Source organism: Pelobates fuscus, chromosome 4, assembly GCF_036172605.1.
Source record: "Pelobates fuscus isolate aPelFus1 chromosome 4, aPelFus1.pri, whole genome shotgun sequence".
NCBI lineage: Eukaryota > Metazoa > Chordata > Amphibia > Anura > Pelobatidae > Pelobates > Pelobates fuscus.
The window spans coordinates 364,387,301-364,415,179 of record NC_086320.1 but is presented as its reverse complement, the minus strand read 5'-3'; the positions used below and the strand labels follow the sequence as shown (position 1 = coordinate 364,415,179).

The 27,879-nt window shown below is 40.0% G+C and overlaps 1 protein-coding gene across 2 annotated transcripts in view; it reads right to left on the bottom strand.

The window, feature by feature from the left end:
* The window catches only part of LMBR1 (limb development membrane protein 1), a 114,854-nt gene that overhangs the window by 20,428 nt on the left and 66,547 nt on the right, over window positions 1–27,879 (bottom strand). For both annotated transcript variants that reach the window (XM_063452670.1, XM_063452669.1), the window contains 4 exons: window positions 18,147–18,273; window positions 16,361–16,429; window positions 15,616–15,680; window positions 11,348–11,420 (listed from right to left, as the gene is read on the bottom strand). In XM_063452670.1, the coding sequence (XP_063308740.1) occupies window positions 11,348–11,420; window positions 15,616–15,680; window positions 16,361–16,429; window positions 18,147–18,273 (334 nt within the window). The remainder of the gene's footprint in view (window positions 1–11,347; window positions 11,421–15,615; window positions 15,681–16,360; window positions 16,430–18,146; window positions 18,274–27,879) is intronic.

The following is a 27,879-nucleotide window of genomic DNA, read 5'->3' as shown; positions in this document are numbered from 1 at the left end:
AAAAATATAGTGTATCCAGGTGAAACACAAACAGAAAATATGTAACACAAGGCTGAGTTACAGAGACTCACAAAACAAAATGTGATATTTATTTTTAATAGAAGCACAAATCATCTTAACGACCATTGATCTGTTGATGTGCTTCATAATGGGTAAGGCAGTGGCTGAGTGACAGGCAACAAAGGGTTGTAGTCAATGGAGTATATTCAAAGCATGGTCTTGTCACCAGTGGGGTACCTCGGGAATCTGTACTTGGACCCAATATTTTTATTAGTGATATTGCAGAAGGTCTTGATGGTAAGTTATGTCTTTTTGCTGATGATACTAAGATATGTAACATGGTTGATGTTCCAGGAGGGATAAGTAAACTAGAAAAATGGTTAGAGTTGTGGCAACTGATATTTATTGTGGATAAATGCAAGATAATGCATCTTGGACGTAAAAACCCAAGGGCAGAGTACAGAATATTTGATAGAGTCCTAACCTCAACATCTGAGGAAAGGGATTTAGGGGTGATTATTTCAGATGACTTAAAGGTAGGCAGACAATGTAATAGAGCAGCAGGAAATGCTTGCATAATGCTTGGTTGTATAGGGAGAGGTATTAGCATTGGAAAGAGGGAAGTGCTCATGCCATTGTACAGAACACTGGTGAGACCTCACTTGGAGTATTGTACGCAGTACTGGAGACCGTATCTCCAGAAGGATATTGATACTTTAGAGAGAGTTCAGAGAAGGGCTACTAAACTGGTTCATGGATTGCAGGATAAAACTTACAAGGAAAGGTTAAAGTATCTTAACATGTAAAGCTTGGAGGAAAGACGAGACAGGGGGGATATGATAGAAACATTTAAATACATAAAGGGATTCAACACAGTAAAGAAGGAGATTATATTTAAAAGAAGAAAAACTACCACAACAAGAGGACATAGTCTTAAATTACTGGAGCAAAGGTATTACTTTACTGAGAGGGTAGTGGATGCATGGAATAGCCTTCCAGCTGAAGTGGTAGAGGTTAACAGTAAAGGAGTTTAAGCATACGTGGGATAGGCATAAGGCTATCCTAACTATAAGATAAGGCCAGGGACTAATGAAGTATTTAGAAAATTGGGCAGACTAGATGGGCCGAATGGTTCTTATCTGCCATCACATTCTATGTTTCTATAAGGAAGCAATTAGATCCTGAACAGGGAGAAAAATAATCATATGCATCTTGAAAACAAGACAAAAAAAAAAGCTTGGTGAATTTTTTAAGGGGGGGATAAACATTAACTAATTTAAGAAACTGCCCATGATACAAAAAAAAGTGCACCTGGTGATAAAATCATAATGGAAACCAATTTCAGTTTTTAGTTCACAAATAGACGATCTATGTAATGAAGTTGGCACAAGGGGCTAAAGAAACTCTAAAAATACTTTAGACACAACTGGGTAATCCCTAAATCCTGGACTGGCAGGGGGTACTTTAGGACTGGGTTGGAAACCACTGATGCAGAGGAAAAGAAGGAGTACATATAGAGGTCCATAGTGAGGGACTGAAATAAGACAGATGTGTCCATGTTGGGGGACGTAAGCAAGTCATATGGGTCTAAGAGGAAAGAATGGATGGGTCTATGTAATAAATGGATAAATGTAACTGTCACTGTAGAGGGACTGAAGTAGAATGGATTGGTCAAAACAGGATGGAAGAGTCCATTATGCAAGAAATCAGATGACCCTGCACACTCTCATTTACTCTGATACACATACTTTTAATTCTACCTTTGCATCAATGTGTCCTTTCCTTTACCTCTCCATACATTAATATTTGTCAAGTTCTTAAAAAAGGGTCTACCACATATACATATATACATATCTACATATCTAAACACTACAGAACATTATTTATTCCCTCTATTTCAAGGATGTGCAGAATGTTCTATGTCATAACAGTCTAGCCAATATATCAAATTGGTAGACATAACGTGCTTAGACTAGTTAGAAAAAGTAAGAAGGGATTCTCCACATAAACCACAAAGCAGCTCATTTAAGGTCAATTTAACTGTATTATTGGTTTCTTCTTCCAGCCTCGACACCAGGTTTCAGTACCTCAAAGAAGATTGTAAGAATATCTATTTGCATTCCCTTCAGGTGATTGGCATCTCAACACCAATTAGTTTGAAATTACACTGTTACCTGCATGCAATAAAAAAAAACATCTTTCATCTTTTTTTTTTTTTTGCTTTGCAGAGATACATTCTAAGCCAATAACTTTGATCAAATAAGTATTTTTGATCCTGCCCCACCCGTCTGTGGATTTGGGAAAACTAATAGCCAAGGGCTTTTTAATTTTTGTATTTTAATATAAAAAACAAAATGCTTTATCCTTTCATTGAAAAACTGAGTGTAAACCTGAAACCTAAGACTTTTGTTTTTTTGTTTTGGGGGAGGAAATGGGCATGGAATAATAAAATAAAACGTGGATTCATTTATTTAATTTAAAAAAAAAAAATAGTTTTCTTAAAGTTTCTATTCTGGGTGTAACACATGGCACATAATTATACATTTTGCTACAAGACTTCTGAAACTTCCTACATATAATTTGAGTGTAATTAGATATTAAGGAATTCATGGAGGTTAATCAAAAGGTAAAGTGTCAGGGTTTTGTTTGTGTACTAGATAAGCACTTGCATTCCTGATACTTAATATGATTACATCAATGGTCCAATTGAGGAACAATGAGTAATGCAATGCTAAGAGGTGGAACTTAAATATGGTTGTCACCACTTTGTCCACCCCAAGGCATCCTGTGCTACGAGGTCAAAATCAGATCCAAGCAAGTTTAAGCAAGACAAGTTTACCAAGTAGCTACATGGATGGTTTCAGAAACCTAGTCTTGAAGGTGACAGTCTTTCGTCCACTGGATGAAATAAAATGGTTGTTCTACACTACACAAGCCACAATATTTGTTAAACTAAGGTTTTATAGGTGCCAGGCCTTTTCGTGTATAAATTCATATATGTCCATTTGAATGGCCCTACCCATCTGGCACAAATAAAGGCTGCTGGAGTTTTGAGGTATGGCATCACACATCTAAGCAACCACCAATATATGACATGTGCAGCGTGAGGGAGCATTCTTCTGCATATTGCAGACTGTATTCTGTCAACATCAATAACAATCAGCATGTGTTATAAATGTCCTAAGCACGGTCTCAACTGACCCTTGTGCCATTCACCAACACTTCTACAGAGACCATACCCAGGACATGTCCCAGTGTAAAAATCCAAGCTTAGCAAGCAATGAGATCACAAGCCACCAGCTGAAGCACAAACCCACGTAAGTGTTGGGCTAGTGCAGGCCCTAAACAATTCCTGCTACAGTACTCTTCCAACAGACATCCCAATGCACTTCCTGTGGCTTCTAGCCAGCAAACCCACATGCTCTGTATGCTAGTTGCTTGAGGAAAATGGATTCCTTGACCCCATTTTTGCTCCTTGCCCCCACCGAGGACGCTTCTATCTTACATCTGTCCTGGGTAGGTGCACACCCGCATGGTGACCTTCAAAATGGCTGCCACAGATACAGCGAAACAAAGTATGCTGGCATAACAACCCTAGCGGCAGAGGTATTCTTTCTTAGAAGCATTTGACGCCCTGTGTACCGCATTCTGGAGTACAATTGCCGACCGACAGCATATACTCACCGCACAATTAATGAATCGACTGCCACCTTCAAGGGGAGCCTCGGCTGGCAGATCTCTATCTGGGCTGGGAGCCACAATGGTTTCCACACCAGAGCACCGTCCACATACTTGGGAGGCCCGCCACTCACCTTATAATTGGAAGTAGTTGTCGGGGACTCTGACTTGGCCACTGGGTGCTGCCTTCGTTTGTGGCCTAGGGTCGGAGAGATGGTATGCATGGGGTGATCCCTCACCTCTCGAAGTGCTATTCGGGACTTTGTCCGAGCCAGGGAATTGGCTGGAATTGTGCGATGGCATCTGTGCCTTAATCTACCACAGCTTCTGGAGTCCAGGGCCTTTTTCTTTTTGTTCCACTATATATAATTTGTTCTGTTTTATTTACAAATTATCATATCTCATGCTGTCACTTGCCCTGCTACGCTTGAGTCTCCTAGGTGGATGTAAGCTTATTGACCTACTCATTCTGCCTTTTGTTCTTCTACTATTAAAGGACCACTATAGGCACCCAGACCACTTCAGCTTAATGAAGTGGTCTGGGTGCCAGGTCCAGCTAGGTTTAACACTTTTTGCTGTAAACATAGGAGTTTCAGATAAACTGCAATGTTTACCTATGGGTTAATCCAGCCTCTAGTGGCTGTCTCATTGACAGCCGCTAGAGGCACTTCTCACTGTGATTTTCACAGTGAGAAGACACCAGCGTCCATAGGAAAGCATTGAGAATGCTTTCACCGCCACGGGAGTGGAAACCTGAGGGTGGGGGCACCCTCAGGGCACTCTAGTGGTCCTTTAAGCCAGGTATTCTCAGGCAGGAAATGATTGTTTATATTACATTTTATTATTTTTCTTATATCACTCTCTATGTCTAAACTGTCTCATGTGTCTACTAGCTTAGTTCAAGCCAACATTTTAGACAAACGTATAATCCACTCATGTATACCTAGCTTGTTTCATTATTATTATTTTACAATGAGGCTGAATCACCTAGGAGTTACTCGTCAGCTGTTTATGTACAATGATATATTCATGTTGTGCTTGGCTATACACTCCTGTTAGAACTCATAATTGCCTGTATTGTAACTAAAATCTGTCTTCAGTTCTAGAATGGGTAAATGGTCTCAAAACTATTTCTGTCCAATGTTTCAGAGCTTTAGAATGCTCCTTCACTATCAGAGTTACTCAAATCTAGTCCCACTACCGTTCAAAGGAACACTCCCTAAAGCACTTCATTTTACAAAAAGTTTAGATAACAGGAGTTTTCATGTTAATAAATTACCCTTGTTACACATTCCCCTGGATAACAATCAGATAACTGGTCCTGTTACTTCCTGGTTGTTTAGCTTCGTGGAACTGAACCCAAGAGACAGAACCCAGTACCCAGAACACCTGCCTTGCAAAGACTTCTCATGAGCTGCATTGGAAAGTCTATGATTGGACAGTCGCATGAACTCTGGGCTGTGGAAGAACGGGAAGGCTTGCAAAGGCTTCAGACAAGAGATCTGTACCATTTACAAGCTGTTTTTAGAAAGACCCCAAATAATACAAATTCACAATTAAATTCATGCATGTTATTTTTGGACAATGTAGTACCTCTTTAAATAACACATATGTCGGTTTCTGTATATTGCAGCTGCAGTTGAAGTTAAAGGGGTATAGCAAGCAGCACAGTTATTAATAGTTCTGAATTAGCTGCTCCTACCTGGGATAGTAAATCCTACTAATGTATTGCAGCACTGGGACATGCATGTGCCATTTCTGTGGTTACAGTAAAGTAAAGAAGACCTGTCACTTTTTGAAGGGCATCTCCAGTTAGGGTCCAGTGGCCATCTTCATCCTGGGGACCTACTTAAGCTGCTAATGCTTTATCTAGTTTACATGCTAGCTGTCAGGAGCAACATCACTGCTATAGAGTCCACAGGTGATATCTTGAGCAATGAGTGAGATGATGCCTGAATTGCACAGCCATCGCTTATCACAGCTGAAGGGATTGGACAAAAGAGGTGGGTGGAGCTCTGCCTTGTATATGAGATTCAGTATACACTACTTTGTCTTATGGAATATTATGGATTGCTTTGTAATTTCAAAGAAATTCCAATGCATACAGCATTAGTATTTTAGAAATTATTATTATTATTATAATATTTATAAAACACCAACAAATTCTGTAGTGCTTGAGGGCCTGCTCAGTGAGTTTACATGCTAGAGGGAGTGGGGTATAGTGACAGTAACAGAGGGATTGAGGGCCCTGCTCAGTGAGTTTACATGCTAGACGCAGTGGGGTATAGTGACACAGTAACAGAGGGATTGAGGGCCCTGCTCAGCGAGTTTACATGTTAGAGGGATTGGGTATAGTGACACAGTAACAGAGGGATTGAGGGCCTGCTCAGTGAGTTTACATGTTAGAGGGAGTGGGGTATAGTGACACAGTAACAGAGGGATTGAGGGCCTGCTCAGTGAGTTTACATGCTAGATGGAGTGGGGTATAGTGACACAGTAACAGAGGGATTTAGTGCCTGCTCAGTGAGTTTACATGCTAGAGGGAGTGGGGTATAGTGACACAGGAACAGAAGGAATGAGGGCCTGCTCAGTGAGTTTACATGCTAGAGGGAGTGGGGTATAGTGACACGGGAACAGAGGGGTTGAAGGCCCTGCTCAGTGAGTTTACATGCTAGATGGAGTGGGGTATAGTGACAGTAACAGAGGGATTGAGGGCCCTGCTCAGTGAGTTTACATGCTAGAGGCAGTGGGGTATAGTGACACAGGAACAGAGGGATTGAGGCCCTGCTCAGTGAGTTTACATGTTAGAGGGAGTGGGGTAAAGTGACACAAAAGGTAAGGGAAGTATTAGGGAAGTAGATTTGTAGAATAGTATTCACTGAAGACTTATTGTGTTTTTTTTAAAATGACAGTTGCAGGAGAGGAATCATTTCAGAGCCATTAACAGTTTAATTGATACGCTTTTGTGAAAAAGTTAGTTTTTAATGATTTTTTGAAGGAGTGGAGACAGGGTGAGCGTCTAATGGAAAAGGGAAGGGAGTTAATATTATATCTTTATGAAATCTTAATATTATATTTTTATGAATTATGAATAAGTGACAGAGCTGCTTTAACTAGCCATCATCCTAACATACTACATTAAACCCTACACTACTCTACCCCTATACATTAACCGCTACACTAAAAACAAAAATCTATTTCACACTAATCCCTATACTTGCATAAGACATACACCAACCCTACGATAAAGTTAAAAAAAAAATCTCTCTCACCCTTTTGGGTGGCATTTAGTTATAGTATTTTAAAGACAATTTCCAGAACATATTTATCACAATATAATGAAAAAGGGAATTAAAATTAAGAGCCAGCAGTGCCAGTGGATCATATAAAACTACAAAGAGTTCAAAATAATAAATCTGCAAAACTGCAGTCAGATTAGCTAAATTATAAAATGAAAATTGGCAAAGAAGGCAAGCCAATCCCATAAAAAGAATATAAAATGGCAAGGCGATGAAGTATATTGATCCACTCAAATCGGAGAGGAGAAAGGTAATGAGAACTCTGTGCAGTGTGATTAGCAATGAGCACACCTAGCTGCCTGGTGACATTAGGTACACACACTTATAAAGGGCAATAAATGGCACATTAAAAAAGCTATACTAAATTTGTATATTTATAATTCAATAAGAGGGACATAAAATCTTCATGCATCACAGCTTTAACACATTCATGAAGTTATTCACTATAAAACAGAAACAAGGAAATTATAGATAGAATTATAAAAAAAAACACCCCTCACAAATCTAACACTTGAATCGCAATACATGATGGAAGTGTACATTTAACAGATCAGAAAAAACACCCCCCCATTAAACTGTATCCACTTTTACAGGTAAGATACAGTTAGGGCGAGCCCTTTTCACAAACAGCCTTCAACGATATGCAGTCTCTCATCTTGATTTACAAAGTCCGATCTTATCTTATAAACCCATCTCGAGAAGGAGATTATTAATGGACATGGAGATCTACGTCTGAGTTATGACAAGTGTAACTTCTAAATAGGTCCATAGCAGCCATACCATTTATTAACAGCTGAAGTTTAGGCAGATATCTGGAGACTGAGGTAGGGACCTGTACTGCATTCACCCGCTGGGCACACACATGATGGTTTGATTTGAACAGCAAAAGAATAAGTAATGGGGAAGAAGTGTTTGCAAAATTGCTGCAGTTAAAAGCATTTCAGGGACACAGTGCCAAAGGGCCTCCTTACACAATAACCCAAGCAACTGAGCTTAGACACTTAAGAGCGTGTCTTTAAAAAAAAAAAAAAAAACTTTTTTATATATTGTTCCCGAGGTGGGTGAAAAACAGAGGGCATGGGTGTTTGCCATATTGTGCTGCCACAATAACACGTACAGACTAGTATCATGCCCCTTTATAATGACAAATACAGACAGGTCTTGTGTTATGACCTTTAACAATGACAAATTCTAATGTTCCGGGTGCTGTTCACCTATACAAAAAATATTATAGATGTGGTTGGGTGTAATATGCGCTTTTATATTAACAAATACAGCAGATTACAGGTCTATTCAGTTATTCACCATAAAAAAAGCTGGAAAATATATATATATATTTTTTTATTTCTGTAAGAAAGTGGGCTGTGCAGCCAGATTATTTGGAAAGTGGATAATCATTTATTTCACTGAAGCGATTCAGCCTCCTTCCTTTTTCTTCTTCAATTCACCTGTTTCAACAGTCCCGTTCTCAGTTATCTGTGAGCTTCCCTCCGGGGGATTAATGTTTTTTTTCCGCAGACAGAGTGCAAGTAACATGGATGAAGTGTGGGCAACAGACAGGAGTTGTCATCACATATTTGTTCAGTTTGCTGGATCTATTTCTTTCGGATGTTCTTCAGGTAACAATACCTGCCGTAGCTGTAGGTTTGAGAGGAAAAGCTTTCCCTAGTGGCTTTCAGACATTTTCACAGTTCAGTCATTTGCTGTGAACCCACGGTGACCATGCCACACTTTAATTAGGATGCATCCTGCAGCACAGAATGTTAATGTAGCTCTCTACACATCCCCAGCGTAACGTGAGATAAGTGGCTCTAGGTAAGGTAGGAAACTATTCTATGCATGCACTATATCATGTTGAAAGGTTTAAGAGTTTTGTTGTTTTCTTACACATCCAAAAATGTACAAAAAAAGGCACCTGTCTTTTAGGTTCCATTTTAGCCAAATACCTTCCATCGATTTCTTGATTTTAAGGACGCATGGTTACTAGGTTTATGTATTAGGAATGGGGATCCCAACACAGGTCTATCAAGGCATGCAGACACATATTGGCTTACAATTTAATAAGCAGGAAATAGAGCTTGATACTCGTTAACAATAGGATGGGAATCCAAAATCTGGGAGCCCAATACTAAAAGCCAGCTTTCTGCTTTTATTACCCAGAAGCAATCAGAAACCAGCTTTTAATTAACCATTTAACAAATAATATATTAGCCAAACACAAGCAAAGATACGATTCTATTACATTATTTCCTTTTTTTCCATTTTGGCCATTAGCTTTAAATTAATTTTGAACTCTCACTTTAGTGAATAATTCTGTAAATTGTGGCGATTTAAAGTGGGTCATTGTGCATCATTTAAAGAATTAGCTATACATTATGCCAAAACAGGGTGTTAGTCACTTTTGTAGTGTACTACTTGATTAATATGGGAAAGCAGTGGATTGGCAGAGACTAATTGGCTACCTCTTACTCTCAGAGGTGTCTACACTTCAAATGATTTAAAAAAAAAAAAAAAACAATCTAAACAGAATATCTGTGTGTTTTATGCATAAATACCGTTCCAGAGGTCCACCCCCACGATGGCCTCAGTGGCTTATTTTGTACAATATGAAACCCCCTTCTCCCCGATATGAAGCCCTCACACAATTGTATTTAAAATTATGGCATCTCTCGGCCCAGCACCAGGCATCCTGCAGCCTACTCAGAGAACCCTTGAATGGCAGAATAAAACCTAATGGTTGCTGCCTAGCCCCAATCATCTCATAAAAAAAAAAAAAAAAACACATCTTGTGTGCTAATGGCAAGAACACTTATATCCTTTTTTTTCAGACTTGTATCAAGGGTGCTCAATTAACATTCAGACGGTGTAGTTCCCAGGTCTTCAGGCACCCTCTTAGGATTATAAGCAGTCAGCATAGTTATATTATACCATGTCTAATCAGAAACAGAGTTTCTAACCGACTCTACAATAGCATAATAATGATGACATCTGTGCTAAACACATCATAATATGGTTGTTGAAACAATTTATTTTAAAGCAGAATGGTATGATGGAAGTTAGTCAGCTCATGGCTATAACAACTAGTGCCCTCTTTATTCACTAGTGTTTGCTTATTTTTTTTTTTTTCCTTAACAGTGTTGCTGAGCATTTGATGCAATTCCAGGACAACCAACATCATGAAAAACAGAGAGAAAAAATAATAATTAAAGCGACATAAACTTTATCTTGCTGTTTGTGACTAAGTGGCTACTAAAAAAGACTGGACATACCCCATATTGAAATCCATGGGTAGTCTACTTTAAAAAAATAAATATGTACATCAGAGGTGTGATTCAGAGATTTATGACAGATCAGTGTCACTGTAAATGTCACTTTAAAACATATTTCTAAAATGGATTTATGTATGAACAGTATCCGTGATGACATAGACCGTTTAAAAACATATTTACATAGTTACATAGTTACATAGTTAGATAGCTGAAAAGAGACTTGCGTCCATCAAGTTCAGCCTTCCTCACACCTGTTTTTTGCTGTTGATCCAAAAGGCAAAAAAACCCACAAAAAAAACCCCAGTTTGAAGCACAATTTTGCAACAAGCTAGGACAAAAAATTCCTTATTGACCCCAGAATGGCAGTCAGATTTATCCTTGAATCAAGCAGTTATTACCCTACATTGAAAGATTATATCCTTGAATATTCTGTCTTTGCAAGTATGCATCTAGTAGCTGTTTGAACATCTGTATGGACTCTGATAAAACCACTTCTTCAGGCAGAGAATTCCACATCCTGATTGTTCTTACAGTAAAAAAACCTTTCCTTTGCCTTAGACGAAATCTTCTTTCTTCCAGTCTAAACGCATGGCCTCGTGTCCTATGTAAAGTCCGGTTTGTGAATAGATTTCCACACAATGGTTTGTATTGGCCCCGAATATATTTGTATAATGTTATCATATCCCCTCTCAGGCGACGTTTTTCTAAACTAAATAGGTTTAAATTTGTTAACCTTTCTTCATAGCTGATATGTTCCATTCCTTTTATTAATTTTGTAGCCCGCCTCTGCACTTTTTCTAGTGCCATGATATCCTTCTTTAGAACAGGTGCCCAAAATTGCACAGCATATTCAATATGTGGTCTTACCAGTGATATTTAAGGAACAAATAATGCATATAGTTCTAAAATAAATTGTACAGTAGGTCAATATTTGATAAACTGATATGTCGAGCTTTCCAAAGGGAATTGGTTCACTTAAACTACCTTGTGTGCAACATCTTATACGAAGGACACCAAACATTGTGTGTGTGTCCCATTCTTTATAACATTTCTATAGCAAAGCAAAGTATTGATAAAATGTTCTAATAAAGGCCACTTTACCATTTAGTTTCCGTTGCAGAGCTTCCTCCTGTAAATGAATGATATAGATTTGTTCATCGAGATCTTCAAGGATCTAAGGGGGAAAGTAAAACCGTTACAACAATTACAAAAACAAAACAAACAAACGCTGTTCTGAAATTAGCACGCAATGTGTACACACACTTGTAGTGTGAAGCAAAACTACATAAGCAGGAAGCACACCTCTGTGATATTACCTGATGTATTCTTGCCTGTTATTTGCATTATTTAGTAAACTGTTCTACATATTTTCCAGTTATCAAATATGTATTTAACCCCTTCAGGACCTGACTGTTTTGCCCATGTTGTACGTCAAGGACAAGAGCAGTTTTTTTTTGTTTTTTTCTCTTTTTATTTTTGAGGCATCTGAGTGAACAATATGATCATGTATATGCATGGTACACAAGATATTTACAATTTTCACAATGAGTTGACGGAAATTTTTCATACATTATACTTTTGCTATTCAGCCTCTTTTTATGGGAGTAGGGTACAGGTTTGGTACGCCGTATATGGTAAGTTAGTGAAAGCATAGAGGTCTGCGGTCATGAAACACATGTCACATTACGGTCTTAAAAATTAAACAACATTTAAACAAGTTAGACTGTCTGCTGGAGAAAAACCCCATATGTAGGCACTATCGTGAGGAGTAAAGCTGCGTGTTACGTGTTCGGCGCTTTAGGCGTCGGTGTGTGTACACGTTCCTGGAGTGGGGTGGAACCTTGTGGCTGTATGTGTATGGTAGTAGTTCGCTACCGGTTACATTATGTGCCAAGAGGGGAGTTCAGGTGATGTGTGCGGTCTCACTTGTGTGTGGGGTCCCAAATGCTTCTATATGTGGTGCCCAGGTTGTTAGCACCATTCTTGTGGTATCTAGGGCATTTGTGGGTTATGGGTACTCCTAACCAAGGGAGTAGCGGGGGGGGGTTACCAATTATGATATGTGTACGGCTGCTTGGGGTGGTTACAAGTTAGTGCGAGCATGCATCAACTTCAAATGGTAGTACAGATGACAGCAAAAATGACAACTCAAACTGTAAACACAAAATGTGAACAAATAGGAACTGTGTTGCAGCTCTCGTTGCTGCCGCAGGTTCGGGCAACTTTAAGTCCAGTCATGTGGCTGAGTCCAGAGATGCTGTTGTCCGTGGGACAAAAGTCACTGCGGTGTCAGGGTTCCAGGAGGCGGTCTGCTGGGGCAACTCAGTAGATGTCGGTGTGAGTCCCAGTGTGGACATCAGAGCAGGGACATCCGCCCCTGTGGTGATCTTGTGGACATTGCCGGCATGAGTGATTGTGAGGGATCTTGGTAGTCCCCAGCGGTATTGTATCCCCTTTGTGCGTAACTGATTGGTAAGGTGGCTCAGAGATTTCCGCCATTGAAGTGTTGCTCGAGATATGTCCTGGAAGAAGGAAAGATGTGAGTTCTCAAATGTGAGGGGTGTTTTGCCGCGGAGTGCTGTCATAATTTGAGACTTCTCGTACGATGTGGTGCAGCGGAGGATTACGTCTCTGGCATCGTTGGTGGGTGCAGTCGGTGGAGTTGGGAGACGGTATATCCCGTCCAAGGTGATTTTCCGGGCAGTTGCCGGGGGCACAATGGTGGCCAGGAGTCTCCTGGTGTAGTGTGGCAGTTCATCCGCAGTTATGTCACCCGGTATGCCGCGGATTTTAATATGGTTGCGTCGTGCGCGGTCTTCCTGGGTGGACATCTGCAACGTGAGGGTTTGTTGCACTGCGTGCAGGTGTTGCATGTGGTCTTTCATATTGGACATATTATTGTGGATTTCCGTTATTTGATCCTCTGTCGCCTTGACACGGACTGTAACCTTTTGCATGTCATTTTTAAGGGTCCCTATGTCAGCAGAGAGCATTTTCTGAATGTCTAGCATCCAGTTTTGTAAGTCCCTTTTTGTGGCTAGTGAATTGTCATCAGGAGTCACCAGTGAGGGTACTTGGACCTGTGCTGGGTCCGGTCTGGGCTGTGTATTAGGGTGAGCCCCCAAGTGGGGTTGTGATAATGTGGCTGGGGCCTCCGCGGCGGCCATCTTGGGTTGTGGTTGCCGTTGTAGCATGGCTCCAATGTCTGGATGCTCAGCTGTGGGGCATGATTGTGGTTTTTGCGTGCGGCGCCCCATATTTACCGGAGTCTTGTCGCCGGGAGAGGTATGTGGGCTCTGTGATGTAGTGCAGCTCCGTTCAGGTAGCCCGCCAAGGAGGATATCCAGGTCGCGGTAAGCCGCTGGGCGGTAGGCCCGAGTCTGCCGTTTCGTTCTCCCGGTCTTCGGCCTCTGAAAGAAAGGCATCTATCGATGCGGGTGTGAGTCCTGATGCCGGTTCTCCCAGTTACAGGGTCGGATGGTGTCGTGGTAAGGAGATGTTTGCGGATTTTCAGCAGCTGTCTCAGGAGTGAATGGATATGGCGGCCATTCAGCTCCGGCTCCAAGCTCCGCCCGGACCAGAGCTGTTTTAACACTTTTGTGGTGTTTGTGTTTAGCTGTAATTTTCTTCTCTCTCATTTACTGTTCCCATACAAATTATATATATTTTTTTTCAGAACAAGAAGGGCTTTCTTTACATACCATTATTTGTATCATGTCATATAAATTACTTTAAAAAAAAAATATGGTGAAAAAATTAAAAACAAAAATATTTTTTTTTTACTTATCTACAAAAGCTAATAAAAAAAAACTGCTAAAAATATTCACAATTTTGTCCTGAGTTTAAAAACACCCAGTGTTTATATGCTTTTTTGAAAGTTATAGGGCTATAAGTACAAATAGGAAATTATATATAAATAATAGATATTTTTAAAGTTTATCAATAGTGACATTGTAACACTGATCTGTCAAATCTCTGAATCACACCTCAGATGTACATATTTTTTTTTTAAAGTAGACTACCCAGGGATTTCAATATGGGGTATGTCCAGTCTTTTTTAGTAGCCACTTAGTCACAAACACTGGCCAAATATAGCATTTATATTTGTTTGCGTGTTAAAAATGCAAAAAACAATTATAAACGCTAACTTTGGACAGTGTTTGTGACTAAGTGGCTTCTAAAAAAGACTGGACATACCCCATTTGCATTACCTTGGGTTGTCTTCATTTGCAAATGATATGCCATCGTGGGGGTAATTCTCATTCCTGGGCTACCATACCCTCTCAAAGGCAAATTTCAATGTAAATAAATTTGACCTTTATATTTGATTCAAAACAGCAAAACTAATCACAACAATTATATCATCAGTGAAAGTGTTTGTGTGTGAAAAATGCAAAAAACTTTACTTTCACTGACCATAGCATCGCTGTGATATGTTTTACTGTTTTGAAACACTAATATTTGTGTTCAGCAAAGTCTCCAGAGTAAATATATATAGTATATATTTGAAGTCTACATGTATATTTATGAAATTATTTATATCATTTTGTATATGGATATATATATATATATATACACACACACACACACACACACGTGTGTGTAATTTAATTCTAAGTGTATTTTTATATTAATATATGTATTTATTAATATAAAAATACACTTAATATGACATATATAATTATATATTTTATTTATTAACAATTTTTATTTTACACATGCAGGGAGACTGCCTGTCAGTTCAGGCAGATACACGGGCACCTATTGCAGCCATGTTACCGCTCTGTTAGAGCGATCACATGGCCGCGAGGGTCTAATTCGCCAAGGGGGGACTGTCAGACCGGGAGCGACGGCGATCGGGTGAGTGACTATTACCGTTATGACGGTTCAGGACCATCATCAGTCCTCAAGAGATGTCCTGAATGGGTTAAACACTGAAGTGCTGTGGATATGCATTCATTATTGGTACTCCCATTGTATTTTTTTCATGTTAGCTTACTTAAAGGAACACTGAATGAGAAGTCTTTGCAAGGCAGGTGCTCTAGGCAATTGCTGTCTCTTCAGTTGAACTCCACGAAAACACACAACAAGGAAGTAACAGGACTGGTTGTCTGATTGACAGCCAGAGTAGTGTAACAAGGTTAATTCCTAAAAGTGACAATTTCTATTGAAATCTGCACTTTTAGTAAAATTTAAAAATTAAAAACAAAGCGACACATTCTTCACACATAAAGTACTTCTGCAAGTTGAAGTGCTTTAGGGGTCTGGGGTGTCTCTTTAACTTTGAATCGCACCTGTCAATTACATAACAGGGTCAGTTTCAGGCAGTAATTTACAAATTTGTGTTCTCTTACATTCTCCGTACTTACCGTTGGTTTCACTAAGAGTTGCCCCATTACCGCAAACATTCGAGAAAGACCCACAGGAGTGCACACTGTAAGACAGAGGGAACTTGTTTATTTAATTTGATTAGTAAATAAAGACCAATACATACGGAGTGCATAATGGATTGTTACACATATTTAAAATCCCAAACTCACAGGTAGGAGCCACAAACTGTGACCTCATGTCTTATTGGGACTCCATTACTAGGTAATGGCACATTATATTTGACAAGCCCCCAAAACTGCCTACAATAATCTAGTTACTGTAGCAGTCCTTCATTCCAAAGTTTAAGAGACGCCTGGTGACACCACATATCATCAACGTTTTGTAGAATGTAGTTTAGCGTATCACTAGGTTCCAGTTGAACACTAGGTCACTGAGGAATGGGTCCAATTTTCCAATTTAGGAATGGGTCACCCATACTATGCAGTACTATAAAAAGAATTCACAAGGGACCTTGGACTCTAGTCCGAGTTATTTACTAAAAAGTCAAACTAGCCAAGCTAAAAGCATAGCTGAATTTTTCCAGTTTGTCTTTTTTGACCTTAAAATGTAAAATTCACTGTGAAATCTCACTTAAGTGCATAACCCGGTAACGAGTTCACACATTTACAGAGGGCAGATTAACCCAGTTTAATTCATAGGCAAATTGAATTTATAAAACTCGACACTGCTGAGTTGAGTTGACAGTAATAAATAGAATATCCCCAACAACACACAAATACTTACAGAGTAATAACAGGCATCCCATTAAAGAAATACAAGAGTATAGGTAGGGGAGATAAAATTCCCAGAGGTCTGAAATTTAAAAAAAAAAAATGAAAAAAAATCCAGTGAAATTTATATCTGTTCTCAAACATGTGAAATTTACTACTATAATATTTAATTCACGTCGTAAGATGTAAATTAAAAACACATTTTAGTTTGCAGTGCAGCTGTAAACGTAAAAAAATACATAATTTAACGCAGTGTATACAATAATCTAGGATACAGTATTTCAGTTCTTAAATTATTTTATATAAAAATGACGATCATTATATCATGTAAACCTCTTCATGGTAAATGTCATTAAGTAAAGGAGCTTGTCTAACCCCTTGTCATAGAGTTTTACAACTTACGTAATGGAACACCTCTAACACACCAGAGATGTAGAAAAACAGTGGAAATACATTTAACAGCTTCATCAGGTTAGTTATATAATATTCTATTAAAACAAAATTATAAATGTTTTAAAAAGAAAAGCAAACCGTATCACTTTTGGATCTACACTTTAAAATGCACTGAATGTAGCCAATCACTAGAACATACACATTCCACACTCATTTGCAGGGGAGCTTTGGGACATTTTTAGCATAAAAAAACAACACACAGAAAAACAACACAGCGCACATAAAAGCATAAAAATATGAAATATACAATAAATTAAAAGCCAAAAGTAAAAAGAAGGAGAACACTTATTGTAGAAATTAACAACATGTATGGATTTATTTTGTATAATCTGCAATTATACAATAATTGTGTTATTTTGATTTTTACTCTATATAATATGCTCTGAAGGTAGCACGTTTTAAATAAAAGTTGCCGGAACCTCTGTGATCTTAGGGCTGTAGAGGGTGTGTGAGGAGAGATTCTGCATTGTATTCCTTCTGATAAATTATATCAGGGATGGACAAAATGCCACCTTTCGCAGTTGTTACTGCAACTCACATTATGCTTTCCCATCATACACTGGGGCAGGCTCCTTTTCGTCACTCATGGTTACATGCCTATGCACACTAGGAGAACAAGCATGCGTTCATAATGGCAGGATGCCAGCGTGTACACACAGATATCAAGAAAATGACTCCCTCTGACAGAGGTATAGCCACAACGGTGCAAGCTCAGCTATAAGAAAGCTGTGTGTTATTTGCCCATACATTCTCCATTGCAAGAAATAATAGGGGAAGGAATAAGCAGCATGGACCATTGAAAAGCACATGCTGAGATCAAAAAAGTTTTAAAGAAGGATGCATAAAAAAAAAAAATCTATATATATATTATATTATTTTTTGTTTTAATTAATAAATATATATTAATTAAAACAAAAAATAATACACATTACCACCCTGAGACAAAGTATTTTATTCTCATTTTACATTGAATTTCAACAAGTTGAAGCCCTTCACAGCGATTGCTTTTATTTGCAGTAAATGAACACATGGCATACCAGATACGGCTTCTGTCATGGTATTTTACAAGCTGAAAGAGACTCTATAAATTAAATAACTACTCTTTACTGCACAGTGCAAGAATATTCACCACAACTGCCACTACTAGGAGCAGAAATCTGAAATCCAGCCAATCTGCTGATTAGAGTTAGAGTTAATGTTTGTATTTACTCAAAGGACAAAGGAGTGTTCAAGCGTCGTGTGAAAATACACCTTTACAGAGCATAAAATTCCGAGGTCAGCATAACGTTCTAAGAGTACTAAATAAACATGGCATAACACAGAAAAAGTTAAAACCTCAGATTTACCATATAAAGACTCCATGCTGGCAGAACTGTTGTCAATCAAGGCCGATGCCACCCATACAATGCCGAAAAGGAGGAGAGCAACTAGAATTAGCATGACGATTGTTTCCAAGATCCGAGCTTGGATACCCTGAAGAAGAAAAATGCATTACCGTTTAATAAATACAAGTGCACCAATGAACATGTTTAATAAATAAATAAATAAAAACTAGCATGGCACTTTATCCATTTGCTAGTGACTGGATAGATAGAAAATTTATTTCACAAGTTATCTTATTTTCAACATACAGTTATACCAGTTACTAATACCTGGGCACTTGGCTTCATGTCTAGGCAAAAAGCTAATTTCACCTTAGTTTCTAATGCCCTATACAGAGATTTAAAAAAATAAATGAATAAATAAAACTCATCCAACCCTGGTCCTCCTATGAAAGCAATCAGTGCATCCCAAAAACCCATAGCCATCAAGGATTTAGCGGCTGTATGGCATCAACAAACTTGACTAAAAACCTCCATTAATATTTGTCATTAGTGCAGCTACAGGCAGCCACGGGCACAGGTTGCTTCATACAAATCTATGAGGAAGCCTGTCCAAGCAGGAATTAGTGCTTACAAACGCCATACTTGCACTTGTTTTGGACAGAGCAAAGCACAACGGCCATGTGTAATGTCATGGAGAGTGATGTATTTTTGCAAATTGTTTTCATGATGTCAAGAAAAGAGGACAGGTGGACCTCAATGTGACAATTTAAAGTTATGTTTTGAGGGTCCCTTAAATCTATGAGTATTACTGGACGTACAAGGTCTGTGCACATTTCAATCGACACATTTGATTTTGCTTGACTAAATTATTTTATAATTCATTTAAACTCCATTACTTAATGTAGCAGACCTACTCCTGCTCACGTGTGGATGACAAATACACTTCAAGGTTCTAGTCACTGGAAGAAAAAGGCAACTGAAAATGCTGGGAACAAACTTTCGGTAAATGTAGGTCTTTGTGGAGTTGATTCTGCAGGACTAATCTGAAAATAAAACGCATTCTTATTGATCCCAGTATTTCATATATTAAAAAAAAAAAAAATAACTTTTCTTATAATGTTCTAGTTTTGCAAAGTCATTTTTTTTTTTTTTTAAATGATGGATTACTTTTCTGATTCGTAGGGCCGAGAAAGTCAATTAGCAAATTGTATCGACTATTCCAATTAAGTGAGTGGAAGGAAGACTTTGGAGAGTTGCCAAATCAAACAGCATTGCACACAGGTAGAGTGAGGTAATCCTTCTACAATGCTGCCATGCTATTCCTTGAGGTCTGCAGAGCCACCGTGTGGACAGAACCAATACTGCAGTGTGAAATGACAGTGAGTTATTGATTTCAAACATATGTGCAAAATATATGTGCATGTAGTAATTTCGATTGAATAATTACATTTATAAAAATCTGATATTCACTCAATGCATTATTTATCTTATGTTCAGTGTGGTTGAAAACAAAAGACCACATTGCTATGAAAATTGTTGCCATTCTCCAACAGGGTTTATTTGTGACTGCAAATAAAATCGTAATACACAGGCCTCAACACCTATGACTGACTTAAACAATCAAAGAACCTGTGTTTACCCTCCTTTCTATAGATTTGATCGTTCCCCACTCGCTGTAAAAAGTTTTTTTAAGGTTTTTAATACTATGTGCTTCTATAAACCCATTTCCTCCAAAAATGTGTGTCCTTGTACCATTTGTTTTGTAAAACAATGCAAAATTAAACATAGGTAAAGCTTGAACAGCGCTAGTATTCACTGCAGAGAAATAAGCTGTGTACCCCTGCATCAGTCCAGAATGATCATAAATGGTGATTCTCCCCTCATCCAGTTCTCTTCCCCCCACTGTACAATAGTGATCCCCAACTGGAGACACGCAGCCACTAGATGCAAATTTATGGCACACAACCGCTGCTTTTTTAAAATCATTTTGGAATATATAATTTTAGATCATTAGTGCTGCCTTTATAATTGTAGGGTTCACTGAAACACAAGGTGTGACACAGTAAATAATCATTCATAGTGTTGGTTGCTGATCAGGTCTGCATAAGACTTGATATCACACTGTATGATTGATAGCCACAATTAATGCTGATCTGTCTGCTGAGCCAGCTGTGAAGGAACAAAAACAAACGTCAGCAGGCATTAAAGGAATGTGGTCAATGAGAGACCAATCTCATTCTACTACCAAAAGGTATTCGGGGAGAAGCGCCTTGAGTGGGCTCTGTTGAACTGAGGAATGAAGATCCCAATGTCACACACCAATGCCGTCTACTTGGCCAGCAGCTGCCAACTGAGCACTGCACAATAACTACAAAATATAGCAATAGAAACTACAAACTATATCAATAGTAGATTGTGTTTTTTTTAAACAATAATTACATAGAACACCACAAACACACACAAAACCTTAGTACTTGTGTTAGGTTTTGTTGTTCTGTAAATTAACTTTTAAAGGTCTCTGTACTATGCATTCACACCTGAGGTCCAAATAATTGATTACTTAATGCTCAGATGCTACATGGAGTCGAAACCTATAACAATTACTTGGCATGTCTGCAGGGTACAGGATTAGAAACACATAGATTTCATGTGAAATGTTGTTGAACCTTGGCGAGTAGCACATTTTTACAAAGTCCAGGTGCGTGTTCTAGTACAGCCATGACCGGTGTCTTACACTGGCAGAGGAAATTATTAATGGACATGAAACATTCAATGCAAATAGTGAAACAGAAGGTTGTAGAAAAAGGATGATATAGAGTCGAAACAGGTCTAAGTGGTATCAGAGGCAGCGAGAAAGATTGAAATTAAACCCAGACGGGCCTCCATAAATTACACTGTTAACACGATCTTCAGTTACATATCCAAGTACTCGACCTTCAGACCCAGAGTTTTGATGTCAACGGAAATCCTTGATGAGGTTAACCAAGCTTATTATAGACACCTGCCTGCAATTGATTTTACTTACTGCACAGAGAATCAGATATATTTAACTGTGCAACTAAAGTACAGATCATTCCGTTCGCTAAACAGAGTCCTTAATATAGTTAATAGTTTTAAGTGGGGCAACAAATTCATGTAGGGGAAAAAAAACGCTGGATATCCTAGCATTCCAACACCACAAAAGTCACTTCTTCATTATTAAAACATGTCCGCTCTTATTAACAAAGCAAGAAAATGGGTGTCTAATTTCTCAATAGTCACATAAATATATAGGCTTTATTCAGTGCCAATATGCTGTCCTCATTGAACGCAGATTTTTGGCACATTTCCCCCCCAACCTCAACAACTCAGCATCATATTGCATCATTTCAACTACAATCACCATATACCCACAATCCTGAATGCTCCAATACAACCACCCAGTACCCACAATCCTGACCACTCCAATGCAACCACCCAGTACCCACAATCCTGACCACTCCATAAAACCACTCAGTACCCACAATCCTGACCACTCCAATAAAACCACCCAGTACCCACAATCCTGACCACTCCAATGCAACCACCCAGTGCCCACAATCCTGACCACTCCAATGCAACCACCCAGTGCCCACAATCCTGACCACTCCAATGCAACCACCCAGTGCCCACAATCCTGACCACTCCAATAAAACCACTCAGTACCCACAATCCTGACCACTCCAATAAAACCACTCAGTACCCACAATCCTGAACGTTCCAATACAACCAACCAGTACCCACAATCCTGACCACTCCAATAAAACCACTCAGTACCCATAATCCAGACCACTCCAATAAAACCACCCAGTACCCACAATCCGGACCACTCCAATAAAACCACCCAGTACCCACAATCCTGACCACTCCAATGCAACCACCCAGTGCCCACAATCCTGACCACTCCAATGCAACCACCCAGTGCCCACAATCCTGACCACTCCAATGCAACCACCCAGTGCCCACAATCCTGACCACTCCAATAAAACCACTCAGTACCCACAATCCTGACCACTCCAATAAAACCACCCAGTACCCACAATCCTGACCACTCCAATGCAACCACCCAGTGCCCACAATCCTGACCACTCCAATGCAACCACCCAGTGCCCACAATCCTGACCACTCCAATGCAACCACCCAGTACCCACAATCCTGACCACTCCAATAAAACCACTCAGTACCCACAATCCTGACCACTCCAATGCAACCACCCAGTACCCACAATCCTGACGACTCCAATGCAACCACCCAGTGCCCACAATCCTGACCACTCCAATGCAACCACCCAGTGCCCACAATCCTGACCACTCCAATGCAACCACCCAGTGCCCACAATCCTGACCACTCCAATAAAACCACTCAGTACCCACAATCCTGACCGCTCCAATACAACCACCCAGTACCCACAATCCTGACCGCTCCAATACAACCACCCAGTACCCACAATCCTGACCGCTCCAATAAAACCACTCAGTACCCACAATCCTGACTGCTCCAATACAACCACCCAGTACCCACAATCCTGACTGCTCCAATACAACCACCCAGTACCCACAATCCTGACCGCTCCAATAAAACCACCCAGTACCCACAACCCTGACCGCTCTAATAAAACCACCCAGTACCCACAATCCTGACCACTCCAATAAAACCACTCATTACCCACAATCCTGACCGCTCCAACAAAACCACCCAGTACCCACAATCCTGACTGCTCCAATAAAACCACTCAGTACCCACAATCCTGACCGCTCCAATAAAACCACCCAGTACCCACAATCCTGACCGCTCCAATAAAACCACCCAGTACCCACAATCCTGACCGCTCCAATACAACCACCCAGTACCCACAATCCTGACCGCTCCAATAAAACCACCCAGTACCCACAACCCTGACCGCTCTAATAAAACCACCCAGTACCCACAATCCTGACCACTCCAATAAAACCACTCATTACCCACAATCCTGACCGCTCCAACAAAACCACCCAGTACCCACAATCCTGACTGCTCCAATAAAACCACTCAGTACCCACAATCCTGACCGCTCCAATAAAACCACCCAGTACCCACAATCCTGACCGCTCCAATAAAACCACCCAGTACCCACAATCCTGACCGCTCCAATAAAACCACCCAGTACCCACAATCCTGACCGCTCCAATAAAACCACCCAGTACCCACAACCCTGACCGCTCTAATAAAACCACCCAGTACCCACAATCCTGACTGCTCCAATAAAACCACTCAGTACCCACAATCCTGACCGCTCCAATAAAACCACCCAGTACCCACAATCCTGACCGCTCCAATAAAACCACCCAGTACCCACAATCCTGACCGCTCCAATAAAACCACCCAGTACCCACAACCCTGACCGCTCCAATAAAACCACCCAGTACCCACAATCCTGACCGCTCCAATAAAACCACCCAGTACCCACAATCCTGACCGCTCCAATACAACCACCCAGTACCCACAATCCTGACCGCTCCAATAAAACCACCCAGTACCCACAACCCTGACCGCTCTAATAAAACCACCCAGTACCCACAATCCTGACCACTCCAATAAAACCACTCATTACCCACAATCCTGACCGCTCCAACAAAACCACCCAGTACTCACAATCCTGACTGCTCCAATAAAACCACTCAGTACCCACAATCCTGACCGCTCCAATAAAACCACCCAGTACCCACAATCCTGACCGCTCCAATAAAACCACCCAGTACCCACAATCCTGACCGCTCCAATAAAACCACCCAGTACCCACAATCCTGACCGCTCCAATAAAACCACCCAGTACCCACAACCCTGACCGCTCTAATAAAACCACCCAGTACCCACAATCCTGACTGCTCCAATAAAACCACTCAGTACCCACAATCCTGACCGCTCCAATAAAACCACCCAGTACCCACAATCCTGACCGCTCCAATAAAACCACCCAGTACCCACAATCCTGACCGCTCCAATAAAACCACCCAGTACCCACAACCCTGACCGCTCCAATAAAACCACCCAGTACCCACAATCCTGACCGCTCCAATAAAACCACCTAGTACCCACAATCCTGACTGCTCCAATGCAACCACCCAGTCCCCACAATCCTGACTGCTCCAATGCAACCACCCAGTCGTTTATTATTCTCCTATGTTCTAACACACCTAATAATCTTGCAATACAAAATGAGCTAATTTTCTAGATTTCACGCCCAATTTCACTTCTGTTTTAGAGATTTAACTTAAAACATTAACACAATTGTCTAAATGAAGACGTGAGGAGTGAACCATGATCCGTGTCATTAATCAGCAGCCCACTGTGATGAACAAGCTTTTTTAACTTCCCATCTTCCTATTAAAAAAGGCAGTAGAAAGAATGTATATTCCCAGGGGGCAGATTAAAAGTCACTGTGTATGCAGTACTGAAACAAAATTGCAGCCCAAATAAGCATGTCTAGCAAGACTTGGTGTCAATTTAAATTGTATAAAGTGTCATGTATCTACTGTGCTAGCTTAAGGGCTAGCAAATGCACAGATTGAAAGTTATTCAACCATTTCGACCTTTTGGGTATTACCTCTATCAAAAGGAGTCATCAGCCTCTACAAAGTGAGGCAGCAAAATCACATAACTGGAAGCTTGTAATTGTGACATATCAATCCACGTCTAGCGGAGAAGGGGTGGTTTCGTGCACAAGTATTGCAACATCACACAAGTGCTAGTTTAGAAAAGTGAGATTCCAATCGCATCACTTGGAGAAACAGTGGTTGTGTGTACGAGTATTAATTGCAGTTCAGACGCCTTGCTCTGTTTATTGAAAACAATCTCTAGGTAAGCAAGTATTTTAATGTATACACAATTACAATTATTTATAGACGGACAATGTATTCCACAGTGCTGTACAAGAGGTAAACAAGATAAACACTAGATTCTAGCAAAATATTTCTGACATACCAGTAGAGTAGGTGAAGAGGGCCCAGTCCAAATGAGCTTACAATCTATACTCCCTTTGCCTCCTCAGTACACAGATTGAATCGGAACCTCTATGAATGTGAACTTGTCATCCGCATGATTTGACGATAACAGGTTAAAGGACCACTGGAATCTGCAACATTTACATTGCAATGTTAAATACATCTTTAGTGGCTGTCAGGAAGACAGAACCAAGTGAAACCTGGTCTTGGAAAGAAATACTGCGAGGAGGAGCACAGTGTTTCACCATGCTTCCCTGTTTCCAATTTATTGCTTCTCTGTGAGAAGCATTGGATTGGAGGCGATCATTGAAGACATATCCAGGCACGCTGACAGCTTCGCTGTCCAGGAGTACCAGCATTGGAAATCAAGTAAGTAGTAATTCTTTAAGTTTGTTCTTTTAATAGCAAAGAGGGGTGGACAAAGTGGTGTAGAAAGATGGGAACCTATAGTCTTAAAACACAATTGTTATTTTGATAGGTTCCCTTTACAGGGACACTATGGTGACCAAAACTTTAGCTTAAAGGACCACTATAGGCACCCAGACCACTTCAGCTCAATGAAGTGGTCTGGGTGCCAGGTCCATCTAGGGTTAACCCTGCCTGCTGTAAACATAGCAGTTTCAGACAAATTGCTATGTTTACAATAGGGTTAATCCAGCCTCTAGTGGCTGTCTCACTGACAGCCGCTAGAGGCGCTTCTGTGCTTCTCACTGTGAAAATCACAGTAAGAAGATGCTGACGTCCATAGGAAAGCATTGAGTAATGCTTTTATATGGGCTTTTTGAATGCACGTGGCTCTTGCTGCACATGCGCATTCAAAGCGGACGTCGGCAGAGGGAGGAGAGTTCCCCAGCGCCGAGGGAGCATGGCGCTTGAGAAAGGTAAGTGTTTAACCCCCTTCAGCCCAGCGGGAGGGGGGCCTTAAAGACCCTATAGTGCCATGAAAACGAGTTTGTTTTCCTGGCACTATAGCAGTCCTTTAATGAAGCAGTTTTGGTGTATAGACCATGCCCCTGCAGTAGCACTGCTCAATTCTCTGCTATTTGGGAGTTAAATCACTATGCAGCCCTAGGAACACCTTCCTGCATGTGACTTACACAGCCTTTCTAAATACTTCCTGTAAAGAAGATGTCTAAACTTCCTTTATTGTATATTGTTTAATTTACAGGATTCTCTTATGTGTGATTAAAGTTCAATATACAAAAGAGGAGATACGAAACTTCTAGAGCAGGTTAACAAATTATTTTTTTCATGCAGGATGTGTCAGTCACAGGTGTGATTAGGGCTGCATAAACAGAAAAAAAAGAGATTTAAAGGGACACTATAGTCAACAGAACCAATAAATCTTAAATTATTGGTTCTGGTGTCTATAGTCTGACCTTGCAAGCTTTTTAATCTAAACACTGCCTTATCAGAGAAATGCAGTGTTTACATTGATACCTAGTAACACCTCTAATGGCAGTCACTCAGACAGCCACTAATAGTGCTTCCTACTCTGGCTCTGCATGGAGGCGCTGAACGTTCCCCATAAAGATGCACTGATTCAGTGCATCTCTTTGAGGAGATGCTCTTAATCAAGAGATTAACAAGTTTGACAATCTCATGCATTGAGGCGGAGCCAGGTGCCCAGACCAGTGCAGAGTGGGGGAAAAAAAAAATCACCTTTACAATGAGCTCTAAGGGTGACCTAAATAGTTAGTTTAACACTATACTGTAGTGCCATGGATACATGTTTGTGTTCCTGACACTAGTGTGTTCCTCTAACTCATAAATGACAGAGAATTAAGCAGTGAGACTGCAGGGGCATGATCTATACACCAAAACTGCTTCATTAAGATAAAGTTGTTTTGATTCCTATAGTGTCCTTTTAACTTTAAAATGCAACCATCATAAAAATATAAATAAAGAAATAAAAAATAACATGGTGCCACAATATAGTGTGCAAACCAAATTGCCAGCAAATGTATAATTTACATTTATAAATGTTTAGGTTTTTTTTACCTACTTATTTTATGGAGTGCACGCACACTTCTATAACATAACATTTATACATACACACAGTTTACATGTGTACTGCTCAGACTACAGGACAAAAGAAAGCTCTTATTTGATACAGCTAAAAATGGATATAATACTAAATCTTAAATGCATCAATATTACATATTATTCTCTTAAAAGCAGTGGGGGAACAGAAATCTACCTGGAATTTGTCCAAGAAAATCGAGGTGTGGCAAAGTGTCATCTTCAAGGGCAGCAAGACAACAAAACCATTGAGCAGCTTTTCTTCACATCGCTTTTAAGAACGTGGGTCACAAGGACACAATATTGACATAAACGAAGAAAAACCAAGCTCTTTAAAAATACAAACACACAAAACTAATTCCTTGCCATAATGTAACAAGGTTTCCATGGTGACAGGCGCTTGGAATACTACGAGCCTGAGACATCTTGACCTGTTGTAAGGTATGCAAACATGGCTTTATACATTACGCCCCCGCCCATCCAGAAAGCCTGGGAAAAATGTCTGCATTCATGGCACATTTTAAATAAATATCACAGCCATTGTTCGTCTACAACAAAAAGAGGTCTCTTAGTAACATTAGGATAAGGTTTGCTTAACAGGCCATTTGGACTCCAACAGACATATTCCGTCATCTGGAAAAGATAAATGTATGGCCTGAATAGGAATATGAAAATAAAAGGCAGGGGCTCATTATTCTAAGGAAAATATTGAAGGGAAAAAAATGCATGTTCAT